The sequence below is a fragment of the Pan paniscus genome, chromosome 5, assembly GCF_029289425.2.
Source record: "Pan paniscus chromosome 5, NHGRI_mPanPan1-v2.0_pri, whole genome shotgun sequence".
Taxonomy (NCBI): Eukaryota; Metazoa; Chordata; class Mammalia; order Primates; family Hominidae; genus Pan; species Pan paniscus.
The window spans coordinates 62,190,507-62,218,362 of record NC_073254.2 but is presented as its reverse complement, the minus strand read 5'-3'; the positions used below and the strand labels follow the sequence as shown (position 1 = coordinate 62,218,362).

At 40.9% G+C, this 27,856-nt stretch overlaps 1 protein-coding gene across 2 annotated transcripts; it reads right to left on the bottom strand.

Moving 5' to 3' along the window:
* Positions 1-484: 484 nt before the first annotated feature.
* ADGRF4 (adhesion G protein-coupled receptor F4) lies at positions 485-27,659 on the bottom strand. Of its 2 annotated transcripts, none has more exons than XM_063605308.1 (10): positions 23,765-27,659; positions 15,208-15,316; positions 14,278-14,332; positions 11,634-11,785; positions 9,912-10,163; positions 7,341-8,720; positions 5,642-5,683; positions 5,139-5,198; positions 4,050-4,106; positions 485-1,289 (listed from the first exon to the last, which is right to left on the bottom strand). In XM_063605308.1, exons 2-9 carry the CDS (start codon positions 15,298-15,300, stop codon positions 4,053-4,055), a joined length of 2,088 nt encoding a protein of 695 aa, XP_063461378.1. In that variant the 5' UTR covers positions 15,301-15,316; positions 23,765-27,659; the 3' UTR covers positions 485-1,289; positions 4,050-4,052. The 2 variants fall into 2 exon arrangements, with proteins under 2 accessions (XP_063461378.1, XP_063461379.1); XM_063605309.1 differs by having other exon boundaries at positions 23,853-27,659.
* Between the last annotated feature and the right edge of the window lie 197 nt (positions 27,660-27,856).

The window sequence follows — 27,856 nt, the reverse complement described above, 5'->3', positions numbered from 1 at the left end:
CGTGACCACTAACTGGCTTTTATGACTTCCACAATTTGAACAAAGTGCATTTAGTTTGAAACCAAATCTTATCTTGTTTCTAAACCAATACTAAAGGTTTTGACAGGAGCCCTGCGAAGAGATATTCATTCAGTTGTTTTGTGGTTTGTTTTATGAAAAAACATGACCACTAATCGGCTTTTACGACTTCCACAATTTGAACAGAGTGCTCTACCCACGCAAATGTCCTTCTTCAGTCCTGAATGCCTCACTATAAAACCAAACTGGTGATAGAAATTTCACTGAGAGTCCCTGAAAGACACTAGAGCTCTTTGCTAAATATTTCCAGGTTCCCGCCCTGTGAACACATGGCAGGCTTGCATTCTCAGGCCTCCTGTAGGTACAGTCAATGCACTGAGGTGGATTGATAGCAGCACTGGTACCCAAGAATGTGTGGTACCAACGGAGAAGCCCATCTCAAATGAACTCACACATGCGCAAGTTGTGAAAGGTACATATATTCATTTTTATGTCTAAAATAACAACCAGAATCTTCTTTATATATAGTATTTTTAAAAGACACATATACACAAACACAAACATGTGCAGTAAACTCAAACACACAAACAGTAATACCTACAAGAATTTTTTTTTTCCTGTTTCACAAATAAGGAAACTCGGATCCTAGAAGCTAAATTAGTTTACTCAAGGTCTAAAATAGACTAAAATAATCAGCATATTAAACAGTTCTCTTGCTTTCTGTTCCCTATCTTTCGGAAACGTACCATGACTTAATTGTCTCCAAAGTAGACTCATTCTTCCTCCTGCCAACCCACACTCCCACTCCCACCCCCAACCCTACCCCTAAAATTGGATCTAACCCTCACTGTCCAAAGTACCCAGGATCCACGCAGAGTGATGGAGGACTGAGCTATGGAGCCACAGAGCAGGCCTCAGGAGTGAAAGATGACCAAGCCCAGCAGGGCCCTACAGCCCCCAGCTGGCCAGGGAGACCATAAAATGGCTTGCAGATTGACTCTTAATCTAGTCAAGATTGACCAAGAAGCCAGCCTCTTGCAGGGCACGGGTAGGTTAAGGGGTCCATAAATCATGCTCCTTAAAGCCCAGTCAACAAATGTTATCCTCAGTTTTTCTTCGGCCGACCAAGAGCTTGGGAGTCACTCCTGACAAGAAGAGAAAGTCTTCCAAGGAAGCATGACCATTCCTCCTCACTCCAGCCTGCTTTCCATGGACTCTTTCTCCTGGATCTCCCCTCTTGGTCTCAGGACATCCATGAGAAATGGGGCAGCCTGGGAAATATGGTTGAAAAACAATTAATAGCAAGAATAATAGCTTGCATTGGGTTTTTAACGTGTTAGCTCATTTAATCCTGAAACTATCTTGGGAGGCATGTACTATTATTAACTCTGCTTTACAGAAGACGAAATGAAGCACAGAGCCGTTGAGTAATTTCCTCAAGGTCAGACAGTAAAAAGGCAATTCTCCCAGCTGCAATTTTTGGTGCCCTTTGCCTTCCCTGGGCTGCTCCTTCCACCCTAAACTCGGTGCTCAGTGCCCTCTCTCCTCCTCTGCTGTCTGAACTTGGATTCTAGAATGCCTCTGCTGCTGTGAATTTACATTGTAAACCGTGTTGCTTCCCTCGGGGTATATGCTCAACCAGTCTCATTTATTATTGTGGAGTGAAAAACTCTGTATCCTTTTAGTGATAAACCAATACTAAACAGGCATAAACAAATACATGCAAGACACTGGAGGAACCCAGAGCCTTCCTGGTGCCCCTGGAATCTAACAGCCGGCTTGTCCTACCCTTGATATGAACAACAGAAGGTGCTGTGGAGCTGTGGCCGCCAACAGGATGCTGTGGCCCTCTCTCCCCTGCCTCCCAGGATAGGGTTCCCAATGAGAATCTATACCCAAAGCTAAGTTCCCTGTTTCTCCACCTCTGCAGTCCTCCTTCCCTGACCCTGGGACCACCTGACAGACCTGTCTCAACCCTGTTTCTAAGAACAATTCTGACCTGCGATCATTGGGATATGAGGAGTGTCCCCCAACACTGGAAGCCTCAATTCTCCTTGCAAGTCCAGTTCTGACCTCTCGACCCATTTCCCAGAATTCTGCCTACCTCCTGAGACCATGTCAGCCTTCAATCCTCTATTCTTGGTGAAGGTCTGGAACGCTGCCTTCCCTCGTGGTTCAGCCCTGCCCTGGACCACCACCTCTCCTGGTGCTTACCAAACACCCCCAGTGTGCCTGGGGTTTTGCCCTGAACACTGTGTGTGGGGCCCCTGTCTCTGCTGAGAGACCCCCTGGTGCTGCCACCCTCCACTCTGGACTTTGGAGGATCATCTAGTGTGAATTTCTTAGCCCTGTACTGTAATCTTTGTTAGGTCCCCAACATGGTCTACCATGATGCCAGCTGCGATTATAGAGCCCTTCTGGTACCATGTGTGTCCAGATGTGAAAAGCATAGTCCCCAATACTGAGAAAATTCAATAGGCACAGAGCCACTTGCAAGGGATATGCTAAAAGAATCCAGTCTTCAGTTCCTTGCCTACCTCATGTAGCTTCAAAAATACAGCAACTTGATAGAGAATTATGTGATGAAGACTTCTTCAGGGAGTATTGTAAGGGCATTCCACCTCCTTCCTGGACTTCCTTCTAATACTGGCAGACTCCTTTGTACATCCCCAACCCTAGTAAGTAGTGTAGCTCCTGATCTTGCCTTCTACTGTGTTTCTCCAACTTAGACTACAGCCAACCTAGGATCTCCAACCAGGTGGAGATAAGGCCTTCACTACGCACTTCTTCTCTTGAAAGGCTGGACACAGTATCCCCCAAAGGCAGGGCCCCCTCCACCTGAGACAGTCTGATAAACCTAAAACAAGCGGTTCTTTAAGTAGGACCTTAATAGAAAGGCCAGCTGTGTTTTTAATAGGTCATTTGAATTAATGACTCTCTATTAGTGGCAAATTAAGAAACGTTATAGCGATGTTTCATCCCCGAGGAAGCTGACAGACTAGGAAATGGGCAGTGAGCAGGAGGGTCAACCTTTGTAAAGGTCTCCTATAAAATTCCAAATAGGAGGACAATTATTAAAGATAACAGGCCTGTGTTTTCCTCTCCCCATTTTCCCAGCACTAACACATGCCACTCCATGTATATGACAGAGCCCTCCACCTCTCTCTCCCTCTCCCTGCGACTGTATGTCAGTGTTCCATACCAGCACAGCATACGGTTTGTAGGGTCTGTAACATGGATGTCCCTTAAAGGTTTTTCCAACTCAGAGTGTCTTTGGTTCCATGAGACTCAACCCCTTGTTTTGGCCCATTGCTCAATATATGGACCATGACTTAGAAAGGGAAAGAAATATAAAAAGATGTGGCTGCTGCCAAATGGTATTTTGTTTGAAAGTCTGAGACTCTTCTATAACAATGCAGAAAGGCCACAAAACCTCTCCAAGCAAACCCATTCCCAAGGTTGATCATCCCTGCCCACATTCCCCCAGTACCTCTCAGGCTTCTGGCTGCCATTTTGTGACTTATTCTCCTGCTTCCTGGCTGCCTAATGTGTGTTCTCCCCTGGTCTCACCTGTGTAGAAATATGTCTCAGGGGTTGGCTATGAGTAGGTAGCTAATTTGCCACAACCCCACCCATACCCCCTTAGGAATGATTCTGGGTTCCACTTCATTAAGAAAGACAGACCTGTTGCTTTGTAATTCCAATCAATCAAGTGTTCTTTTTCAACAATGGGGCTATTATGAGTGTTACTACTCACGGACAAGATGGAATTAAGGTATGTGAGCACTGTAGACAGCAGGTGTGATGGGTTTGGTCATGTAAGCTGAGATGACATAGGTTTTAAAGAAAATGTACATATTTTCATTTATGTGCTAGACAATAAAGATGTTTCCATTCTTTGAAAAATATGTCCCCCTGTTCCCCTCCCACCTCATTCCGGCAGCACATAGCAGGCAAGTGTGGTCACAAGGGGCGTTGGTGGATTGACACAAATTGCAAGTGAAATTTCTCTTTATATTTTTAATACTCACATTTCATCCTTGACGATTCATTAATTTAGATCCATTGGTTGGGCCTAGTGATGCATTCTAAGTGGGGGAAAAATAACAGTGGTGGTAATGAGTAATGATATTGACAAAATGTATATCCCTCTCTGGAGATAAATATGTGAAAATGAATACATGAAAAGGAGTACCCACACTGATACAGCTACACAGAAGTAAATTATCATATTTCACTGAATCTAAGTGTAAGCTACATCATTATTTTTATGTTCTGCTAAAAAATAAAAAGAAACAAAACTTTCCAATTAAACTATGACATGCCATTGAATATAAGATACATTCCAATTTCAGAAATGTTAAAAGACGAAGAAAATGCCTATCTTAGAATAGATAAACTATGATACTAAAAGTCCCACTCCATGCTATCTAAATATAAATGGTAGTTATCAATGTATCCAAAAAGTTTTTGTTTTTAAGGAAGGGGCTCCTAATGTGAATCTGTAGGTTAAACAAATAACTTCTAATTAATAAAGTAGTATCAGCAATTTTACTTGATGCCTTAAGAGACTGATGGCCAGGCCCAAAGTCTTCAAGATCTCTAAATACATAGATACTCCAATCCAAGAGAGTATGGTTTACTCAAAAGAGTCTCAAGGAGAATGGAAAGAGATTTTAATGCCAATTGCTCCCTGTTGTGATTCTGCTACTGATTAGCTGGGTGGCCATGTGCCCATCCCATAAGTATTCTGGGCTTTGATTTCCATACCTGTAAAATGAATGGGTTGGACTAGAATCTCATTTCTAACTCATTTCTCATTTCACCACTCTCACATTTTACCAATCTGTGATCCTGAGTTCATGTGGTCCCATCTTGATGGGTTCAAATGTCAAGCTGAAATACATCCAATGTGAAACATTCCTTGAAGGGTATATTCCACTGACTTTCAGTTTTAGCAGAACACTCCAAATTTACCGAATGAAGAAATGAATGAATGAAGTATGCTTTATTGATCCTCTTTGCCCACAGATTCTGAGTACTGAGCTATGGTATTTGTCTCTGCATAACCGGCAAGGACACGGACTCTCCAGGGCTGAGACTAAAAGGGGAAGGCTTACCTCAGCTGCCCTCGATTTCCCCTTCAGTGAAGACATCCTCATCCTCAAAGCATCTCTTATCTAAAGAAGCAATGACAATGAGAAGTACCTCACAGATGTTGGAAGAAACAACAGAATTGCCTGTCCTGAAACTTTAAGACCAGTAACCCTGGCAGAAGCAATATCAGAGGACTTAGCATAGTGACTGGCAAGTAACAAGATTTGGATAAAAGCTAGGGTGTAATTATAATTAGATTTGGGATTTGGTATTAGGACTAAAATTGTGATTATGATTTCCATTCTTTTCACCAGCAATACTTGCACACAGCCTCCTGTTGACTTGATAAAGAGCAAGAAATGACAGAATATTGGTGTGTTTTTTTTTCTTTTCACAGCTGATTCCTTGAACCATCCTCACAAACTCAACTCCCCTGGAGTATGCTCTCCAATCAAAACTGCTTCATCCTCCTGCTTCCCCCCGCCAGATGAAAACCATTTATAAGGAGGAAGCAAATTCAAATTACCTTGTGATCCATAATGGTTCCAAACAGCAGGATGAAAAAACCCTGTGGCAAAATTGAACAGATTCATGAGGGATGGTTTTTCAAAAAATATTTCTGCTGTTATTTTCATACCACTCTTCTAGATACCTCCTAGGGCAGTTATTGGACATTAGAAAGTTCAGTTTCCACTAATGCAGATAAAAATGCACTGATGGGTGTTCCTTGGAGTCTGCCCCCACCCTTGGAAGAGGATCATCACCCACAAAGGAATGTGCAGGAGGGTTATTGATATTTGTTGAATGGCTGTAGATGTAGGATAGTTTTCAGCCTTATGCAGTTATGTTACTTTCTTCCCAAATATTGAGGTAGCTGTTTCTACTCATGATGACAGAAACATGTGACAGAAACTTGTAATTCAAAATCACAATCATGGAAGGTGTCTTAAGAAAACGAAACTTATATTCTAGTCTACTTTGAGTTGGAGTTAAAAGTCAGTAAATAGACAGCCAAGGCCTCTAAGCTGGTAGAAAAAAAAACATTTCTACATAAAAGAAAGAGAATGCTACAGAGATTTATAAGGCTAGGGTCTTTTCACTATCAATCTAAGGAGAGTTCATGGTGAAGAAACACTCATCAGATTAAAATTTTAGATGTTAAGTCACAGGAAGAGCTTGCTGAGAAAGGAGAAATGTATATAACTAAAAGCATTTGGGTATTTTTCTTTCTATCAAGAAGAGAGAAACACAAATGAACTGAAAAAGAAATACAGAGCAAAATTTCCCGGGGTTTAATTAAATTGCAAAGTAAGAAAGGATGAGATCATTACTCACCAGAGTAACTTCAAAAGTGGGGAAATTTATCAAAAGTCCCAGAGTCTTTGATTTAAAAAAAAAAAAAAACTCCCTCATGTCAAAGATTTCACTATAAAGCAATGCAAAAGAAAGAGTAGAATAAATGTGCTCCATAGTTACTACAGAATTATGAGTAAGATATATAATTGATCTGAGTTGGCATTTCTTTAAAGTCTGCTTTCTATTTTGTATCATGCTTTTAAACAGAATGATACTGACATGTTAATAGGAATACTTTGATGTTTAGTTACATTATTTAAAAGAGTAGTGGGGAAAATTCTACTGCAAAGAACCAAATAGTAAGAACCAAATAGTTGAGGCCCAGAGAAAAGTGGCATTCCCAAGATCAGGTAACATATGGCAAGATCTGTTTCTATAAATAACAATTTATTTTTATTTCACGGGGACTAGCAGGAAAGAGGTATGAGAACTCCTGACTGGCTAACACCCAAAGTGAGTGGCAAGGCCCATTACTTCATAATATAGAAAGCGACTGTTATCTCACTGAGTTCCAAAACCACTGGAGAAAGGATAAAAAATATGCTTGTTTTGAGGCATAACATGTAGCCTCACATATCCCTGACCAAAGAGTAGTCCTCTATAAGTGAAGGTTAGCTTCTTCTAACATTGAAACTTTAGTAGGGATACAGGTGCATCAGTGAGGAAAGAAGGAAGGAGATTTCCACCCAACCACCCTGGTCAGCTAAATTCAACTTGACAATCAATACAGTCACAGATGCCATAGCCAAATAACCCTAAGATGTAAAATGAAGTGGAGAGAACATTTTGTATTCTATAATTTCAAATCATAGCCATTTTTTTGTGGTCTAGTCAGAGTAACACAGAAAAGTCTCCCTCTTGGAACTTACCTGGAAAGCATTGAGCAAGGCAAAAATTATATGGAACGTCAAGGAAGTGCCTTCTATGAGAGTGGCTATTCCAAAACCCCAGGTCAGTCCCAGCAGTGGAGTGAGGATGGCAACATTTTTGCTGATCCTCATAATTGTGACCACATCCTGAGACTTGGAACTGCCAATAGAGGGCCTCTGAGTGTTGACAGCAACAACCAAAACCACAATCAGATTTACAGCCACAATGACCAATGCTGGGATGGCAAATGCTAAAAGGGCTTTGGTATTGTCCCAGTTAAGCCAACAGGCCTCAGGTCTCATGTAGCCGTTCTCTGGCTCTGTGATAGCAACTGTAGTGACAGCAATGATCAATGGGCACCCATAGCCAATGGCAAAGCCAATGACCATCATTCGGGACTTCATCATCCTACGGAAAATGACCAATATTCCATAAATGATGAGCAAGGCTTTGAAGAGCATCCAGAAAAACAGAGAGAGGTAGAAAAAGTGGCTGAAAAATGTCACTGCAACACACATGTTGTAGTCCTGGGCCTTAATGTTAAAGTGAGAGCCTATGATAAACCACACATTGGCAGTCAGAAGGGACACTGCTATATTCACGATGCACACGTGACGCATGAATGATATCTCTGTCACAACCACCCGGGACCACACTGTGGCTTCAATGATCAGGCAAAGAACCAAGCTTAGGATTGAGACGCTGAGCCCAATGCAGGTGATGTAGTCCAGAACTTTGTCGGTCATCGATTTGGGGGACATGAGAATGGAAAAAGACATCACCACACTGGTGTAGTTACAGCGGCATTTCACTTCGTTCCTGATATCCAACATCATTTGGCACGCTTTCTCATCCCATCTCCTTTTCTTGGAGTGCCAGCCAACACACTGGGCTCTGGCATTGCGGGTTTTATTGATCTTTTCGAAGGTGAGTATGATTTCTTGCAACCTGTCTGGTAAAACCACTGATAGCACCAGACCATTTACCCGTCTGGGAAGACTCACATTTTGCAAGTGGGCTTCTCTCAGGATAGCCCCCAAGGTTGGGAAAGCTATGCTAATGGCTTGGGATGCATTTGGCCACAGCTTCCTTAGCTCTTGCCTGGGAATCTGTACCATTCCTAAGATATCTTCTGTGGTATTGTTCATGCTCATGGAGAAATTGAGGCTTTTCTCTGAGGTATTATGGTTGATGTGAAACCCTTTTGTCTGAATGAAGAGTTCATTCACAATGTTCTCAGAATTATTGTGGATGTGGAGTTGTCTGGCAAACAAATTCACTGACTGCAACAAATCCGAGCTGGCATTTTTGTTGGGAATGAAAGCCCAATTTGAAATGGCTGCTGTGTCGAGGATGTGGTTGGCCACTTCACTATAGCTCTGCAATGGAGAAAGGTGAACATTATACTAAGGATTTATGCATTGTTGTACAAAGTTGATTTCTAAAACCTGAAATTTCTAAAGATCAAGTTACCCAATCTTATTTGGCATATTTCTCTTCAAATTCCCTATGTATTAGAATCCACATTAGTAAGGCCACACAGAGGGAAGAAAAGTAAAATAATGCAAAAAAAAAGCACAGCTAAGGTTTACCTGCTTTATTATTGCACGCAGGGCAGCATTTCCAGACTGCAGTGTGTAGAACCCAAGTTTCCCATGAGATTTTAATGATTATTTAATGGAGGAGAGTGGAGGTATGTTCTCTGGTCATCCAAGCTTGAGAAAGACTGCACACCCTGTCCCTATCTCCCTCTGCCTTACAAAGAATTCCAAAGTTCATTAGGATATTAAAGGCTCTGAAAAGTCCTGCCATATGGAAACTTGCCTAACTTTGTTTAACTCAGAACCTCCTACAACTGATGGGCTACAGATCTCCCTTTTAAAAATGGAATCTCCACTAACATTTCTCAGAATGGTTATGTTCTACAGCAGTGGTCCTCAACCTTTTTGGCACCGGGGACTAGCTTCGTGAAAGACAATTTTTCCATGGACTCTGGGTGGCAGAGGTGGGGATGGTTTCAGGATGAAACTGTTCCACCTTAGATCATCAGGCATTAGATTTTCCTAAGGAGCACACAACCTACATCCCTCTCATAGGCAGCTCACCATAAGGTCCATGCTTCTACGAGAATCTAATGCTGCAGCTGATCCAACAGGAGGCAGAGCCCAGGTGGTAATTGTTCGCTCACCCTCCGCTCACCTCCTGCTGTGTAGCCCAGATCCTAAGAGGCCACAGCCCGGTACCAATCCACTTCCTGGGTGTTGGGGACCCCTGTTCTAATATAATTTAGAAACATTAGTGTACATTCCATCTTGCTTATAGCCATCACTACACTATGTGATATTTTCTTGAAAATATGAAGTGTGTACAAAGATAGGTATTAAAAATGTTTTAACTACTTGAAAACCTCCATAAACTAGAATGAATCAATATCCCAAACCGAAGTGAAATGCCTGCTGTTGCTGTAATGGTTGCTGTCACTGTAGTTTTTGCCCTGGAAAGTATATTTGAAACTATTCAAATGAAAATTTTAAGAAAAACATCATTTTTAAATGATTAACAAAGAATACCTTCATTTTCTCTTGAGTAACATTATCAGACAAGTCTGTAGAAATATTTTTTAATAACTCCACTATAAATGCAATATTTCCAGATGTCGTTTCTGATGATTTCACCATGTCAGTGATGCAGGCATAATCAAGGGGGCAGTTCTTACGGATTCCTTGAGCTACACTCTCAATGGTCTCTGGAGCTCGAAAGTCTAGAATGTGCAGAGGTATAGATGGTGCTGCTACAGAAAGGCGAGATGCACCAGTTGAGTCCTGTTTAAAACAAATGTAGTTTCATTCAAAAATGATTAAGTACCTACCATGTATCAGACTAAAGGAGCTAAAGCACAATCTACATGGGTAAGGTAGATGGAGAAGCAAAGAGTCCTAAAAAGTGGTTTTGATGCAGAGCGGGGTGGAGACGATACAGTGGGATCAGAAAGAAGCAGGGGATTTCACCCAGATTACCAGAAACCAGGATATTGACTTTTACTATTGGAATTTGCTTTCAGGACAGTGATTTTTAACTCAAGTATTATAACAAGATAATTTTCTACAGAGAAGGGAAAGAAGAGCCACATGGAATTTCATGGGGGAGTGGATTTGGGATGTTGGCAGGTCAAACACAGAATGCTAAGGAATGACAATTTCAGACTTTAGAGTTTACTAGTTAGAAGAAGTGATTTGCTCATTTTCTGATTCTTTTACCTAGACTCACTCAGAATGTGCTTTGAATAAAGCAAAGCAATGATTTATTTCCTTTCATTCACTTTCGAGGGCGACCATAGTTGCAAGGACTTCTATGTGATTACCTAGGCTAAGTGACAGAGAAGCCAGCTGCAATCCCCTTGTAAAACCACTGTTAAAATTTTAGAAAATGCAGACATCCATGTGCTTCCATGGGATTGCAGGGGAGGTAGAAGAAAATAGTTGCTACCTGGAAGGATATAAAAGAGATTTTAACTTTAACTGGATGTGTTGTATGCATTCAATTCTGTTCATCTAGATCGAGCACACATCTCTCCTTTCTTTTGGTCAAGAGATTGAAAGTATTAAAAAGAGATATCAAGGCCCGGCGCGGTGGCTCACGCCTGTAATCCCAGCACTTTGGGAGGCCGAGGTGGGCAGATCACCAGGTCAAGAGATCAAGACCATCCTGGCCAACATGGTGAAACCCCATCTCTACTAAAAACACAAAAATTAGCTGGGTGTGGTGGCACGTGCCTGTAGTCACAGCTCCTCGGGAGGCTGAGGCAGGAAAATCGCTTGAACCCAAGAGGTGGAGGTTGCAGTGAGCTGAGATTGCGCCACTGCACTCCAGCCTGGAGGCAGAGCAAGACTCCATTTCAAAAACAAAAAAAGAGATATCAAAATAAATTTGATCCTAGATACATTTAGTTGATTAACTGATTATCACAAGAGGCATACCAACCCACCTTTAGAGCTAAAATGTAACCTCTACGCAATCATATACACAATAGCATAAATGAGTTTCATATCTTTTTTTTTTTTTTTTTGAGAAAAGTTTCTTAGCGGGAGAAATAGAGAGCATGTGGAGAGGAGGGAGAGTACCTGAAAGTTTGGGTAAGGAAAGAAGGTCAAGAAACAAATTTAACCCATTCTGCAGATTTTTCTAAGTGCGGATCTGAGACTTTTTGTCATGCTGAACAGATCACATTAAAAATGCCTCTACTTTCTGCTGGGGGATTGGCTTCTGTCACCAATAATTTGTGAATGCATCACCTTAAAGAGTTTTTCCACAGAAAGGCTTGTACATGTTTCAGCTGATTTTTGCCACTTTTTTTGATTACATGTAAATCCTATTTCTCCATGAAAGTCCTTAGCACAGGGCTGGCTGCAGTTGGAAGAAGAAATACAAGGTCCTTCGCATTTCTCTATAAAGAAAAAAAGAGAGAGAGAGAGAGACAGGAGCCAATTAGGATTTCCACATTCTGACAGGTGCATCAAATTCATTCTGGAGATTTTTGGATTGCTTCCTGGAGGAGGCAATTGGGTTGGACTGGGTCCACAGCAATGAGTAAGAGCTGCCAGATAGATTGTGCAGCTGGTATCCAGGCAGAGTAAACAGCACGTGGAAAGGGGAATTTCACATCATTCAGAAAGGCTAGTCCAGAGCACCTGAAGGGGGAGTGGCAAGAGATGAGGGTGGGAAGGAAAGCAGGGGTTAACTCATGCAGGGCCTTGAATGCTGTGCTAATGTGGGAGTTACCAGAAGACATGATTGAACTTGTTTTTGAAAGATAATTGATGATAAGATAGAGCAGGAGTCCATAAACTTTTATGTAAAGGAACACATAAATAGAGTTGCTGGATAAAATACGGGAATCCCAGTTAAATGTCAATTTTATTTTCACACACAGTTGATTCTCATTATCCACAGGAGTTATGGTCTATAAAGTCACCATGAATACTAAGTGTTCTGAACAATTGCTCCTAGGGTAATATAAGGTTAGGGTCCTACAAGCTTCTGCTTACAACAATTTCATCAACTAATCAATATATGACCTTGTTTGATGTGTGTTTCTATATAAAGATACCTTATTTAATATATATTGTCGATTCATTAACATTGAACTCATGGGCAATAGCACTATAACTGGTACCTGAACAAAGCTTATCTAACATATGCATTTTCTCCATAAGACACATTCCAGCCTTCTCTGGCTTAGGAATGCTAGGCAGAGCTTCAGCACTATATTTGGTGATTATTTTAAACAGCAAAATCACCAACAAAAAGCACAAAAATACAAAAAAAAAAAAACTGTGATGCTACGTAGACTAGGAAAGAACAGTTGTTTATAGTAGGAGAGCTAGAACAAGAAGGTAAAGCATCACCTTGTCCAGTCCCTGCTGAAAACATATGCACTGGGCAACTCAATTTTTTGCTGCTTTCTGCATGTCTGTGAATGACCACAAAAGCACTGGGAGTATTGATTTAGGGAATACAAATAAATTTCAGCATTAGGCAAATTTGCAAGTATAGAATCTGCAAATAATAAATGACTGTAAATGCTCAGATAAACAACAAATAAGTTTTTAGTGTCTGTATGACCCATGCGATATTATTCATTGTTTATCTGAAATTCAAATTTAATCAGGTATTCTATACTTTCATTTGCTAAATATGGTAACTCTAGCCAGAGAGTAAATATTTTCAGCTTTGCAGGCCATATGAGTCTTAGTCACAACTACTCAACCCTGCCTTTGTAGTGTGACAGCAGCCAAAGACAATACGTAAATGAATGGGCATGGCTATGTTCCGAAAAAACTTTATTTACCAAAACTAGTGGCAGGCCAAATGTGGCCCATCGGTCAGAGTGCATGCACTTCAGATAGGAAGAACGAGGCTGTTGAAATATTCTCAGGAGAATAGCCTTAAGATAGCAGCTGGGGAAAATGGAAAGTAAATGATGCTGAGAGCTATTAGGGTGTTCAAATCAATAAAATGAGGTAACCAGTTGCCTGAGAGTCACCTTTAGTGGCTTGGGCAGCTCTGTGATGACTGAATTCACTGGAAAAGGAAACAAGCTTTGCCAAACCTTGTTTGCAAAATTTGCATCAAACAGTGTTTGCAAAATTTGCATCAAACCTTGTTTGTAAAATTTGCAACAGTTTTTGCAAGTTCATTAACCAGAATAGTTCTCATTTTCTTCTTCCATGTAGTTTGAATATGATGCCATAATGTTGTTACAAATATGGAATGAGACAGCATTTTATGCAACACTCAGATTCAAGTTGTCTTAAATGCTCAGTAAATGTTAGTTACCTTTCTCTCTGCTTTTCTTTCTCACTTCCACATCTATATAAGAATATATTTGCCACCTGGCCATGATTGTGCAGAATCCAGTTATTCCCTACTATGTGAGTGAGAACCACATGATTTCACTGAAGTACTCCTAGTGATTACCCCCTTAGTTTACTTCTCACTTCTTGAGAGTGACCAGTCTCATCACCATGATGTCCATCTTACAGTGCTTTAATAGACTTCTCAGCACCAGAGTGTTGCATACATTTAAGCACCCTGAAAATATCTTTGAATGAAGGAAGAAATAATCTTGTCCTCTTTCCTTTTCTGCCTCCTATTAACTCATTACTTTGAACAGATTTCTCTTTGGGATTTGGAAGTATGTACTTGTCTACTATTCTAGAGCACATGTGAATATTTGCTAACTCCCTTCATTGACTATGCCACTGGTAATGGTATAAATGTAAGAGAATCTATCAATACTGGTAAGCACAGAGAACTTACTGGAGATTGCTATTCAGTTGGAAAGCCTGTGGTCTGGGGACAAGCTTGCAACATCAGTGCCCTTCCTTTATTCTTCCCTGTCTTCAAATGGATGAAGACTGTTCTATAGCCACATACCTTGGATCCTTCCAGTCTTGGGTTTCCCTTCAGGGCTTTGAAGTTTATCTCCAGCCTGAAAAATATAAATTCCCAATGGTCCTCTTTACTGTGGGACTCTGCTCCCTCATCTCAGCTTAGAGGCTCCATGTGAATATGAAAAGAAAATGTGTTCAGGACTAGAAAGAAAACTGCAGCAGATACATGTGCTGGTATTGCGGTAACTTGCTGAAGGAAACGTGGATGAGAGCACAGGGAGAATGCACTGCCCTCCGATAAGGGATAGAACCTTGATGGTGGTCACTTGGCCTTTCTAGGTGAAGTTAGTAGAGATGCTACATCTTTCAAAAAGTTTAAGCATCCAGGGAGAACACAGAGATGAGAATTAAACCACTAATCTGTTCTCTGCCTGTATTAACTGTAAGGATGAAATGAAGTTAATGTGGTCCACCAGATACCGTAGATCCTTAGAAGACAGAAATGAACAGATACTAGGAATAATCACTAGGTAGCAATAATAGAATCACAAATCTCTTATATCTATAAAGAACTATAAATAATATCTTTAAAAACTTCATCTTATAGATAAAGAATTTGGGACTCAGAAAAGTGAAACAACTTGTGCAACTAGTGGAAAGCAAAATTAAGATCTGACTCTCCATTGTTCAACTGCCAGGTGAGTACTTTCTTCTCTCAGCAGCAGTCTATCTACATTCTATCTACATTTCCCATTGCAACTTGATCATTCTACTGTACTGTAGCTCTCCAGGCAAGTCCCTGCCACCTCTCAGCTTTTCTTTGTTCCCTTCTTTAGAAAGTTACTATCAGCAAGAGTAAAGTTGTAACCATTTGAAAATGTATTTAAAATGACATCTTATTTATCAGAAGTCTTGCCATTGAGGGCAACTGAGAGATTTCTCCTCAGATCACATAGGAATAGATCCAACTTACTTTTAGGTGAATCTTGGATCTATAGTGGGAACATTCTGTGGACAGAAAGAACACTAAGCAGCAAATCATGGTTGCCTGGGACTTCATTTTCATACATGAGGATCTTCACCTGCAATAGAGAAAGAAGGCATACCCACCTGAAGGTGACAACTTCACGCAACTAACAATACTTATCCGGCTAACCAACCCCTTAGTGAGCCCACCGGATACTCTGAGATAGTCATGCCAAAGCAGCCTGCCCTGAAAAAGCACACCAATATCTATTTTCAAGCCAGCTAAAATGTATGAAAGAAAATAATTTCTCTCAACTGTTAACTTTTCTACAGAAGACAGAATGATGGAAGAACCAGAACGGATGTAGTTTCACCAAAGCATCATTCCTTATTATTTAATTAACAAGTTTATTTAATAGTCATATTTATCAAGAATATCTATTTGCCAACAACTGTTCTAAGCACTGTCTTCGCATAAACTCCTTTAATCCTATGATGTAAGATGCTATTACTATCTTCATTTTATCATTGGGGAAAATAAGGGACAAAGAGTTGAGCAACTATGAGCCCAACATCACTCTGATAAAAAGTGGTAGAGCCACGAGTTCAACCCAGATGATCCAGCTGGACAGCCATTCTTCATCTCTGTAACAGGATATCTCTGTGATGGTGCTATTGACATTCTGGATTGGACAATTCTTTGCTGTTGGGGGCTGTCCTGTGAATTGTAGGATGCTTAGCAGCATCCCTGGCCTCTACCCAATAGATGCCAGTAGCACTCACTACCAGCCCTCAATTGTTGTCAAATGTGCCCTTGGAGGAAAAAACCTCCCCCAGTTGAGAACCACTGTCCTATAGTGTACTGTCTGTCTAGGCATATGGAGACAAGTAACTTAAAGTGAAATTAATAAACCCAACCATCTGCTACTGGAGCAAGCTCTGAGACTCCCTCTTAGAGATGGATAAACTACTATACAGAGAAACTAGATGCGCAGGAAGATAACTCTCTATTCTTTTGCCATATCTCTGTTTCTTGCCTTTTTCCTGAGAGTTCTACCTTTCAAAGTCAAATCTCAAAAAAAATCCTTACAACAGTTGAGATTTATCAACATCATCATGATCATTACTATGACACTTTCATATGGGATAGTGTCAATTCAGACCCCTTATTGGCAATAAAGTTCCTTAAAATGATTTTCCTGGAAATCCAGATGCAGCAAAATAAAAAGATCATTGATTTTAGAATCAGCAAGAACTATACTATAGTCTTATGTCTACTATGGATGAACTAGCCTATTTTGTCATCCATTTCATAAAATGTAGATGATCATTCATTCTATCAACCAACATTTATCAAGTGTCACTCATTTGCTAGAAATTGTACCAGATGCTCAGCATACAGAAATAAAAGATGCTATTTTTCCTGTAAAAGATGTTCAGTGGGTAACAGACAAGTCAAACCAACAGTGAGAAGAGAGATCACCTACACATCACATTCAGTGAACACAACCAGGCAACGACTATCCTCAGCAAACATAAATTCCCTTATGATCCAGTAGAGATGACCTAGGTCCTGATCCAGCTAGGTTCATAAGGCAATCAGTGACCAGGGAGCCCACAGAGCTCACTGATCTGATATCAGACCCTTTCTGGGTAGAGTCAAGCATAAGATGGACTTTCCTGGGTCCAGTGAGCCTTCAGCTGAGATGACAAGCCACAGGCACTTACAGGAATGCTTCCAAATTATCTTTGAGTTTTAAGTTTCTAACCAATGAACAGAGGGGAAGGTGTGTTTATTTACAACATCATCTGGCAGAGCAAGTCTGAGCAAAGGAAAGAGAACATGGCAGCATGACAGGCAAGGTGTGGTAATGGATTTGATAGGGGCTGGGATTATGAATGTGGAATTCATGATCTTACAGTGTGGGTAGAAAGAAGTCTCCATGTAGGCCGTAAATTGATGAATGGGCCTAAGCAATTTGCAATGTGAATATTGTCTAGGATAGATGCTTAACTGATCATCACTAAAGAAAGTACCAGAAGAAACAGTATAAATTGTTTTAAAAGTATCCATATGTTTCACATATACGACTTTGGCTTTCAAAAATTTTTGGCAGGCTGGGCACGGCAACTCATGACTGTAACCCCAGCACTTTGGGAGGCCGAGGTGGGCAGATCACGAGGTCAGGAGATCAAGACCATCCTGGCTAACAGGTGAAACTCCATCTCTACTGAAAATACAAAAAATTAGCCAAGTGTGGTGGCAGGCGCCTGTAGTCCCAGCTACTCTGGATGCTGAGGCAGGAGAATCGCTGAAACCCTGGAGACGGAGGTTGCAGTGAGCTGAGATCGCACCACTGCACTCCAGCCTGAGTGACAGACGGAGACTCCATCACAAAAAAACAAAAACAAAACCTTGACAATGACACAATAAAAAATAGATCTTATATTATGACTCACTATGTACAGACATACATAGATATGTATCTATGTATGTATATCAGTGTCTATACATAAAACCAAAAAAGCATAATTTTTATCTTTACGATTTTTATGTAAAAATACTTATCCTTGTTACCTACAAGCAAGAACTCTGATATGTCCAATATTTTTATCTTATATTCTTCTCTATTCTATTTGACATTCTCTCAAATACTGGTTGTCACCCACTAAGTTTAATTCACAAGCCTCTAATGGATTGTAACCTGCAGTTTGAAAAACAGATACAGACTATAAGATTCATTTTGATTATCAAGCTGAAGATTGTTCACTTCTCTCATTAAAGTGATCACTTTAATCCTTTCTCTTTGCTAGCCTTCACAATTATACTGAAGTCTCCTTCACAGGGTGTGTGTGTCAAGGAGAAAAGAAACCTATTCTCAGGACCAAATAATAGGACCGATGCTGAAGGCAAACCCAATTCCTCTCCACATTTCAGATCATAGTCAGAAATGTGCACTAAAATGGGTGAAGGCAAGACGAAGGGAGGCATTTGTAAAGAATAGCACCTGCTGCCAGGTGCAGTGGCTCATCCCTATAATCCCAGCACTTTGGGAGGCTGACCTGAGGTCAGGAGTTCGAGACCAGCCTGGTCAACGTGGTGAAACCCCATCTCTACTAAGAATACAAAAATTAGCCAGGCATGGTGGTGGGCACCTGTAATCCTAGCTACTTGGGAGGTAGGAGAATCGCCTGAACCCAGGAGGAGGAGGTTGCAGTGAGCTGAGGTCATGCCATTGCACTGTAGCCTGGGCGACAAGAGCAAAACTCCGTCTCAAAAAAAAAAAAATAGCACCTGTTATCTGAGGCTTCAGGAGAAGGGTCATGTTTACTGTCCATTACCTTTAATATAGGAGTTTTGTTTAAAGCTAACCTTGTTGAAAGAAAGTATTTGGCATAATGATGTGATGTCATTTGTGAAGTCTAAAAATGTCTCTCCAACTAGTGCTAGGCCTCCAGCTGCACACAGCTCCTGAACGTGTTCAGGGAGTAAAGGATCCAACAGCTATGACATTTTCTGTAAATCATTCTTTGTGGAACAATATTGAATAATGATACATTTCATATAGGTACATAAATAAAAACTTTTACTAGCATAAAATATATATGTAATATGAAATCATAAGTGTGACCATAAAATACACGAATTTGAACTAAGCACAAATGGCTGAAGAGTTTTGATTAATTAATTTGCTACTTGATCATTCATGTTTCTATAGTCTGGCATATGTAACTATATACCATTTGGGATGGTAATTTATATAGTAAATTTCCTTCCGATATTACAAATGTTGGGGGAGAATATTCAGTGACATTACCCAAGAGGAATCATAGCATTTTTATTTTAGCCCAGTTTGATTGGCAGGGATGGATTAGATAGACATTTTCAGGTTAGCCCTAATTTGCTTGGTTCTCTTCTCACCAGAAAGGGTTGAATGGGATCCCTCCTTTCAGAATTCAAATGTAGCTGAGGCCAAAAGCCAGAGTCCTCTGCAGAGAAGAGCTTAAGGGTTCTGAGAATGAAGAATTTAAAATTTTATTAAAAGCTTTGGCAGCATAATTTATCCTCCTAATTCATCCATGGTTGATATTTTATAGAATGTAAAGGAGGAAACACACATCCTTAGATCTACCAGTGATAAAGATTAATAATTAAAGTGAATTGGAGTTTATCAACATTCCAAACTGAAAAGTTTCAGTAAACACAAATATAGTATCTCTCCAGCACCTAGCACATGTCTATATGTAGTGAGTGGTCTCCTGAAAGGATGAGGGAAAGAAAAGAACAAGCATGCAAAAACTAAATATTAAATTAAATGTAACAAGAAGAGTGAGAATTGTCCAGATGAATATAAGCAAACCATGGTCAGTACCTAAAGAAGAAGCTTTCATATGGGAGCCTGATGGGGGCTAACTCACCCAGGTGAGGGACATACCAGCTTCTGTGGTAAAGAGTGGACAGCCAGTGCTAGATCCTATCCTATGGGGAGAATCCAGACTTGTTCCAGGCATATTCTCCTTAAATTACCTTTATTCCATTTATTGACTTCTGGTTCTACATTGTGTTCAGTTTGTCAACAAAATTGTGTATTCTCTTATATTCTCTATCTTGATAAACCCTCTGTGTATGGTGGCAGAAAAACACTTTGTTGGGAAGAGACATCTCCATTTAAATCAAGATTCTAGTACCCAGTGAGGGGAAACAAAAACAGCAAGCAGTAATTGTGACAGAATAATGCTGGAACAAGACATATTTATGTTTGAGGTTGATGCATATTATCCACCATTTGTTTGTCAACCATTTGTAGCAGGCACAAAAAGGTTAAAGAAAATGGAACAGAAGAAAAATTTAACCTTGAAGGCATTTGTATAGACTGACCTAATTTTCTTTGAATTCGGGGAGTGGGCCTGCTCTACTTTTAGTAGGCAAACAACGGAGGCTTTTGTGTCTACTGTATTTGACCAAGGTCTTGTGTCCTCACATGGGTTTCTGTGGAAGACTGGTCTCATAAAAGCCAAAGGGGTTCCATGGTCATATCAGTTTGGGAAACGATGGGTAACACCACTGCCCAACTCCCCCCAACACACACACAGACACACACACAAACAGGCATGAACACATATCAAAGGTTCTGAGATTTCTTGTAGTAAGAAAACTGTTTCACCCAGGATTTACCAATTCACTTGATAATCAGAAATTCTAGGCCAGGCGCAGTGGTTCACGCCTATAATCCCAGCACCTTGGGAGGCCAAGGCGGGTGGACCACCTAAGACCAGGAGTTTGAGATCAGCCTGACCAACATGGTGAAACCCCCTCTCTACTAAATACAAAAAAATGAGCCAGGCGTGGTGGTGCATACCTATAATGCCAGCTACTTGGAAGGCTGAAGCAGGAGAATCAAATCGCTTGAACCTGGGAGGCAGAGGTTGCAGTGAGCTGAGATTGCACCATTGCACTCCAGCCTGGGCAATAAGAGTGAAACTCTGTCTCAAGAAATAAAAATAAAAATACATAAGTAATCAGAAATGCCTTGAGGAGTTTCAAGCTGCTATTCCATCACAATATGTTATCTTGGAGGAAAACACATTAATCTACCCAGACTTAGGCTACACATGTATTTGTTGGGCATCTACCTAATGCCCATCACTGTGCTGATATGTTCATGGGAGCTCTTCAAGTCATTCACAGCAAAGCTTGGGTGACCACAAGAAAGAAATCAGTTTCAGAAATGAAGAATTAAAAAGTGAAAGAGAAAACAAGAAGCAAAAGAACTCTTGCCTGAGGCTACCTGTGGCAAGAAGGTAAATAAAGGGTTCATCACTTATAAATTCCCTCCAATTGCTATACTAGTCACCCAATAAGGGCAGCTCCACATCTCCTTCCCAAGGTGTCTGCAAGATGATTTATTTCAGAGATAAAAGCAACTAAGCCACCTAGAATGGCAGCTTCTTGGGACCTGAAAAAGTCACGTCTCAGGTTCCTTCTCCTCCACTTCCATAACCCGCCTCTTTCTGTGCATGATTATAAAAGTGTTAATTACCCACTATAATTCACCTTTGTTTTTCACACAGTACTAAAAAGCAATTCAAGCCTGCTGAATGGAGGCCAGGCTCTCTGCTCTAACATGGTCATTACAAAGAAAAAGATAACATTTGCTGGTCATTACAAAGAAAATAACATTTGCTGGCCTCAGAGACTTACAGGCAAACACAGCTAGACCTGACTGTCCCAGGGTGAATGTGTCTAAGGATCTACCTCTCCATCAAGTTTACAGTAATCAGCGACTTTCACACCGCTGCCTAAATTCTAATCACAATGGGTCAACAGAGCACAACAATTTGTGCTCTTCCCACCAGAGCCTGAGAGAAATTAGGCCACACCTAGTCAAACAGGCAAAAAAAAAAAAAAGTCAGGTTGTCATTAGTCAGAATGTAAACACCTGATGTTTCTCTATCCTCAGCACCCAGCAGAGGATAAGATACAGAATAGACACTCAGTAAACATTTGTTGTATAAGTGAATGAATTGGGAAATGATTCCTGCAGAGTGACATCAGCATCTGAAGTTTTTGCTTTAAAATCATGAGGCAACTTTTCTATCTCAGAGGGGCAGGTGAGCACATTTGCAACTCTAGATGATTTTGGAACCTGGTGACTTAAGTAGATGCCAGTCCTACTGTGGACCTCCTCTTTATTGTACTGCCTGGAGCCTTATGTGAAAAAAGAATTGAGCAGGAAATAATGCCATGCCAGGTTAGGGATGTCCGCCATGGGCAAAAGAGGGTGTCATAACAATGCATGTGTCTCTTTCCACACTGTCTCCATAAGTCAGAACTAATAAAACCCTGTTTCTCAGGACAGACCCAGATGACCCCAGCTGTTCTGAAACACCATCTCCTATTTGTCCCATCTTTCTTGTACCTGGAGCAGATTTTCTGAATGAGTTGGAATTTAAAACTACAGTGAGTCTGTCTGGGTACTGGAGCTTCTTTCTGAAACATGCCAGATGGAATTGTAGAGGATGACTCACACAGACTGAGTACTCCCTACCCGTCTGAACACGCTGAGTGCGGCCTGACATCAGGACTCCCAAAGAAAATTTTAAAAGGTCAGCTGGGAACTGTAAGTGTAGTCAGTCAGGAAGGAATGCATCAGAAGGTGTGATCTCGCAAACCTGTTCATGCAAAACAACCTAAGGTGAATGGCCAAGAATATTTGTGAATCAAGGAAATACTTTCCCAAAGGGTTCCTCTCCCCGGAACTGTACCACAAGGTGAGAGGGAGTGCCTCTTCTCACTTGTTTGCCAGTCTTCAAGGTGGCAACTCACCTCTTACTCCCAGGCCAGACCATTGTCTGATGGGAACAACCAATCCAAAGAGGTTAACTAGAGGGCAAGGAACCTAAGAGTTAAGTGACCCACATTTTGGGGGAGGTGGTGTGTCTGTGTGTGTGTGTGTGTGTGTGTGTGTGTGTGTGTTGTTCCCCTAATTCTATAACTGTCTGTTTCCTCTGTTCCAGTAGTATAATTAGAACTCTGATTATAACACCAGATGGATAAACAAGTTGTTTATGTGTTTAAGACCCAGTATCTCTTGCCCTCATAGCAGAATCTATTTAGTTACCCTTAGAGTTCTCCCTTGCCATGGATGAAATGCTTCACATAGAGCCTTGGGGGAAAGAAAGATAGAAAAGAACTATTAGAATCAGAAACATCTCATCTTTAGCTACTTTAGATGGCTTCCAGCCAATCTGTTTGTAGCCCAGCATCTCTTTTAAAAATTGGAATCTGGATTCAGATTCTGATAGGTTTCAAGAATCACATAATTTCAGAGTTGGAAGACAATTTCAGAGTTGGAAGACATCCAGATATCTCACCAACTATCTTGATACTTATAAAATTTTAAAGAAATTTATAGGCCCAGCAATTGCTTCTGCCCCATGAAGAAAGCTCATGATGTGCTGACACTGAAAAACAAACAAACAAACAAACTGCACCTAATGATGCAACACTTTAGATCTCTCACAACTGTCTTCAGAGTATAAGGAATATAGACCTTCAAGTAGCATAGAATTGGCCACTTGAAACAAGGGAAGATGCCTTTGCAAAAACGTGTTTGGCAGTAACTGGAGAAATGTTTTTTTAAATTGATACAATGATAGCTTTTTCAGGCTCACTAAAAGAAGAAACTAATAAAGAACACTTTTAAAACAACATCCAGCTTTACATTCAGTCTAAAAGACAGGTATTGAAATTTATCAAGCAAGGGGACAATGCAGGGACAGTGAGTTTATTTGCCTGACAGGATACTTTGCATTTTCACTCCTAGGAATGAGCCATTAAAGCCTGACAAATGACTCTTAAAGAAAAACAAACGTAAAAGAGGCTTAGGAAGTACTCCAACCTTGAGCTAGCCAATTTCTAAATCATGTTAGAGAAGTTTCCAGAAGAATCAAGCATTCCAGAAAATACCATCATATATCACGCATTTCCCCCTCCCGGAATATGTGCAAAAACAAGCCTGTCTTCAACAGGAAAATGGTGCTGGTGTGGGACATCTACTCACGGCATCCAGGAAGTAGATCTAGCAGCCCAGAGGTGGAGAATCACCCAGCAGGAAAGTCAGCGCTCAGCTCCCCAGCATGATGCCTCACCATCACGTGGCACCTCCCACAGTCCCTGGTCAGTGGCTGTGATCTGTCTTCTCCATTTTTGAAATGGGAGTCCAAGGGGCCCAGTGAGAACTGACTGCCTGTTGCGAGAAGCCGATCTGAGAACTGTAAAGTTGCCCACAGTTTCAAGGCTTGTGCAAGTCTGTGATTCACTCCACTATGGGTCCATGAAGCACGCCTAAGAGAAATTACAGGTTTCTCCTGTCTGAAGCAAATCCATTAAAATGAGTCACTTGTTTGTCTTTCAGTTCTTCATCCTTATCTCAGATGATTGCATGAGACTCTGCTTGCATCTGCTGCACTGGGATAATTGGAATGAGGGTGATAAAATGCAAGGTTATGCCACTATTGTTGATGATTTTTAAAGGCTGATACTTTTTTTTTTTGGCTGTTCTGATGTTGAACTTGGAGGAAATTGGCTGATAAACTGGTGCATCAATTGTGATCTAATTCCTAACCTAGCAACAGAGAGATTTCTGTTTTATTTTTGTAATGACCGGGACAAGGAGTTCTCACTGAGCCACTACATGACTGTGGTAATTCAGACACAGAAGACACTGTGTCCACTTGTGGGGAATGCACACGGTTTGACTTTGGACAGGGGAGCCAGTTTGCATTGTTCTGCTAACCACCAAACAGTCCCACACATCCTAGTTCTACTGTTGTCTACTCACAGGCCTTCCTTCCCCAAAGATCTAAAGCAAACCCTCATTTAGATATTTCCAGGAGAAATGCGGACAATAAGGAGAGGTAAGTGAGGAGGCAGTTTTGTTATGGGTTTTATAGCAATGAAGGTCAAGGAGGTGCTGTTTATGGAAATGGGTCAGTTCCATTTAGGTCAGTAGTTAAGAAATGGCTCATTTGGGGAGTGGAAAAGCCAATATCAAGCCATTGTGTAATCAAAGGACTTTTTATTGCACATATTTACCGAACATACTCTATGTACAAGGCACCATGCTCTGCACTATGGGCATACAAAAGTGAGTAACACAGTGAGTAACAAAAGTGAATAACCCCATTCCCCAAAACATATACATATGCACACAAAAAGACCAAAAGGAAATAAACAATATAACACAAAAGTGAAGGACATAGATTGTAAAATTACAGGAAATCAGGTGGGGAGAATCAGCGCTTCTGGTTGGACCAATCAGGGAAGAATTCTTGAAGAAGGTAGAAAGTGAGGGAGAGCTCAGGCACACATGCAGTGAGCAGATCCCTGTGATGTGTACTCTTTCCTGGCCAGGTAACTGTGTATTATGACCACAGTAATGAATGAAAGGATTTTTCAATGGTAAGCTCAACAGATTTTGCTGGCTGATACCCCTAATGTTGAACAGACCAAATCAAATGCTTAACTCTTTAATTTGGAAGTCAGTGAACTAGTTCCCATGAGGGTGTCTTCAGCCAAACTTATGCATGGGGTCATGGCTGTGTGTTTGCTTGTGTTTGCGTGTGGGTGGGTGGGTTCATGTATTCACAGGACTCTAATTTAAAAAAAACAACTAAAACTAACATTTGAATTTGAATGAGCAACTATTATGAGCCAAGTACTATACTACTTTACCTACATTTATCCACTTAAAGTCTCAGGGATTTAAATGGTTTTCCCAAGAATCATTATGTATTAAGTCTGATACTTAAAAATCTGCCTTGGACAATATCAGTACCAATTTCTCCTAGAGTCACCTGACCAAATCACTTTCTTGGTGAGGTGTCAGCAGGAAACTGAATGTGTCTCTACCCAGGGTCATCCAGAGTCAACCTAATCCATGCAGTTCCTTGACATTTTTCAAGATGGTGTAGAGTGGGCTTTGGGATGCAGGAGAGAGGGCATAGCTTCTTCCAGGAATTCCCAGATAATTCCAGAGTTTTTCTCTAAGCATCCTTGGGGTTTCTTGATTAATGATGAGGCTAAGGTGGGGTGTCTTTCCAACCATCCTGTCTCAGGGAGTGAGTATAGCTGAGTAGTGAGTACTTCCTTAATAGATGTGACTGCTCAAGACACAAAGCAAATGCTAGGCCAATCCCTCCCTCTCTCCCTAGTGCTCAGAGCTGTTATCTGTGAAATGAGGCAATTGGAGTTCGTCTTTTATAAAATTTGTCCAGAGTTACCATCCTATAACTATATTTGCTTCATGAAATTCCATTTTCACTTCAATATATGGACTCTGGGTAAGTGACATTTCTTTGTACCTAAGCCTGCATTGAGGAAAACCAGGACTATGTCTATCTCGCCCCTTCTCTTGAAAAGAACATACAAATCTATTGGTAAATGGTAAATTAAAACCACTCTCTGACTTTATTTGTGAAGGATGCTTTTGTTGTCCCAAGATAAGCAATGCCATTTGAAAAATGACTATTTCTCCAGGTTGATGCATTTTTTTAACTTCAGATTGATGCTTTTTGTCTGCTCAAACTTTCCTACTTATAGGAAGATAATTTGTAATAAGAAAGAAAGAAAGAAAGAAAGAAAGAAAGAAAGAAAGAAAGAAAGAAAGAAAGAAAGAAAGAGAGGGAGAAAAAAAAGAAAGAAAGAGAAAGGGAGAAAGAGAGAGAGGGAGGGAGGGAAGAAGGAAGGAAGGAAGGGACTGCACTCATACCTAAAGTGAGCCCCACTTTCTCCTTTGTAATGAAACATCATCAATACTGACTTCTTGTTGGGATAATTAAAGGCTGCCCATTGCCCCTTTGCCTTCATCCACTAGTTAGATGCTGCTGCAGTCATCTACGTCCTTGCTTTGTAAAGAGGCTTTTTTTTTTCCTCAAAGAGCTTCTACCTACAATACTGTTCTATCAGGTAACACCTGGTTTGAATGTTGAATTTGTTTACATACAGGTTAAGAAAAAGAGCAGCTCTGAATTGGAAATGTGATATTTCCTCTCTCCAATCCCAGGTATCAAAAAAGCATATTGTTGGTGAGGATTGACCTTACATTGTCAGTGTAGGCAGAAGATCTTTCAGTGTCTATATGGTCTTGAAGAGGAAGTACAGGGCTGGGAGTCAGCACACTTGGGTTTCTACCTCTGGCTCAGTCCTCGATTAGCATTGACTCACAACTCCAGGCTTCCATCTCCTTAACTGAAAATGGTCATCTTTCTGTCTCAAAAGCTCTATGCTTTTCCCCTTGGTTCATGGCCAAGGAAGTTGTATCTAAGCCTAAACCTAGTTGACAATCCAATCTATTTAAATTTGAAAAAGCGGAATATACTGGCAGTGGATTCCTTTAGAAAAAAAAAAATAATAATCTGCAATGACCTACTTAGAGTCAGCCCAACTCTTTGTGACTATTCATGAGGCTCCTCCCTCAGCAACACACAGAATCCAGCCAGGTGAAATCCCAGGCCGCCTTTTCCAAGATGAGACAGAGGTTGCTTTCTGAAGACAAATGTGACCCAACAGCATAGAGATGGAAGCCCCAACAAAAACCACGTTCGTGGCCCCCTTTGTCTTTTTGTTTGCTGTGGCTGCCCAGCATGACATATATGTAGCTATGTACAGTTGATGGACGAGAAATGTTTAGTAGCACAGAACAGCTGAGACAGAGGAGCCTTTCATCCTTTCTGCACATCACGCCCTCCTCCATCAGCACCACATGTGTGAGCTTCCTACATATTCTCCAGAGGCAGGAAGACAGGAATGAGCACATTTCTCCTTTGGGCTCTGCCATTCCTGAAATATACAACCTTGTCAAGAACAGAAGATCACAGCTTTAATGCACAGGTAGCAAGATTCATAGGCTTTACAACATCTGCATTATAAGCTCACTGTCTTGAACAATGAGCCCATTTGGGTACATCCCTTATGGCCGATGGAGAGTCTCCTCCCTTTAAGCCACTTTGGAATCCAGAGAACAGTCTTTTCTGTTGCCCACAAATGCTGAATTACACACCTTGTCTTTCTCTAAGCTGGGCCACCTCCTTTTCAATGTAACACTTCTTGGAAAAGACCCACTTTTTATACAAGGCCCTGGACTGCTACAGAA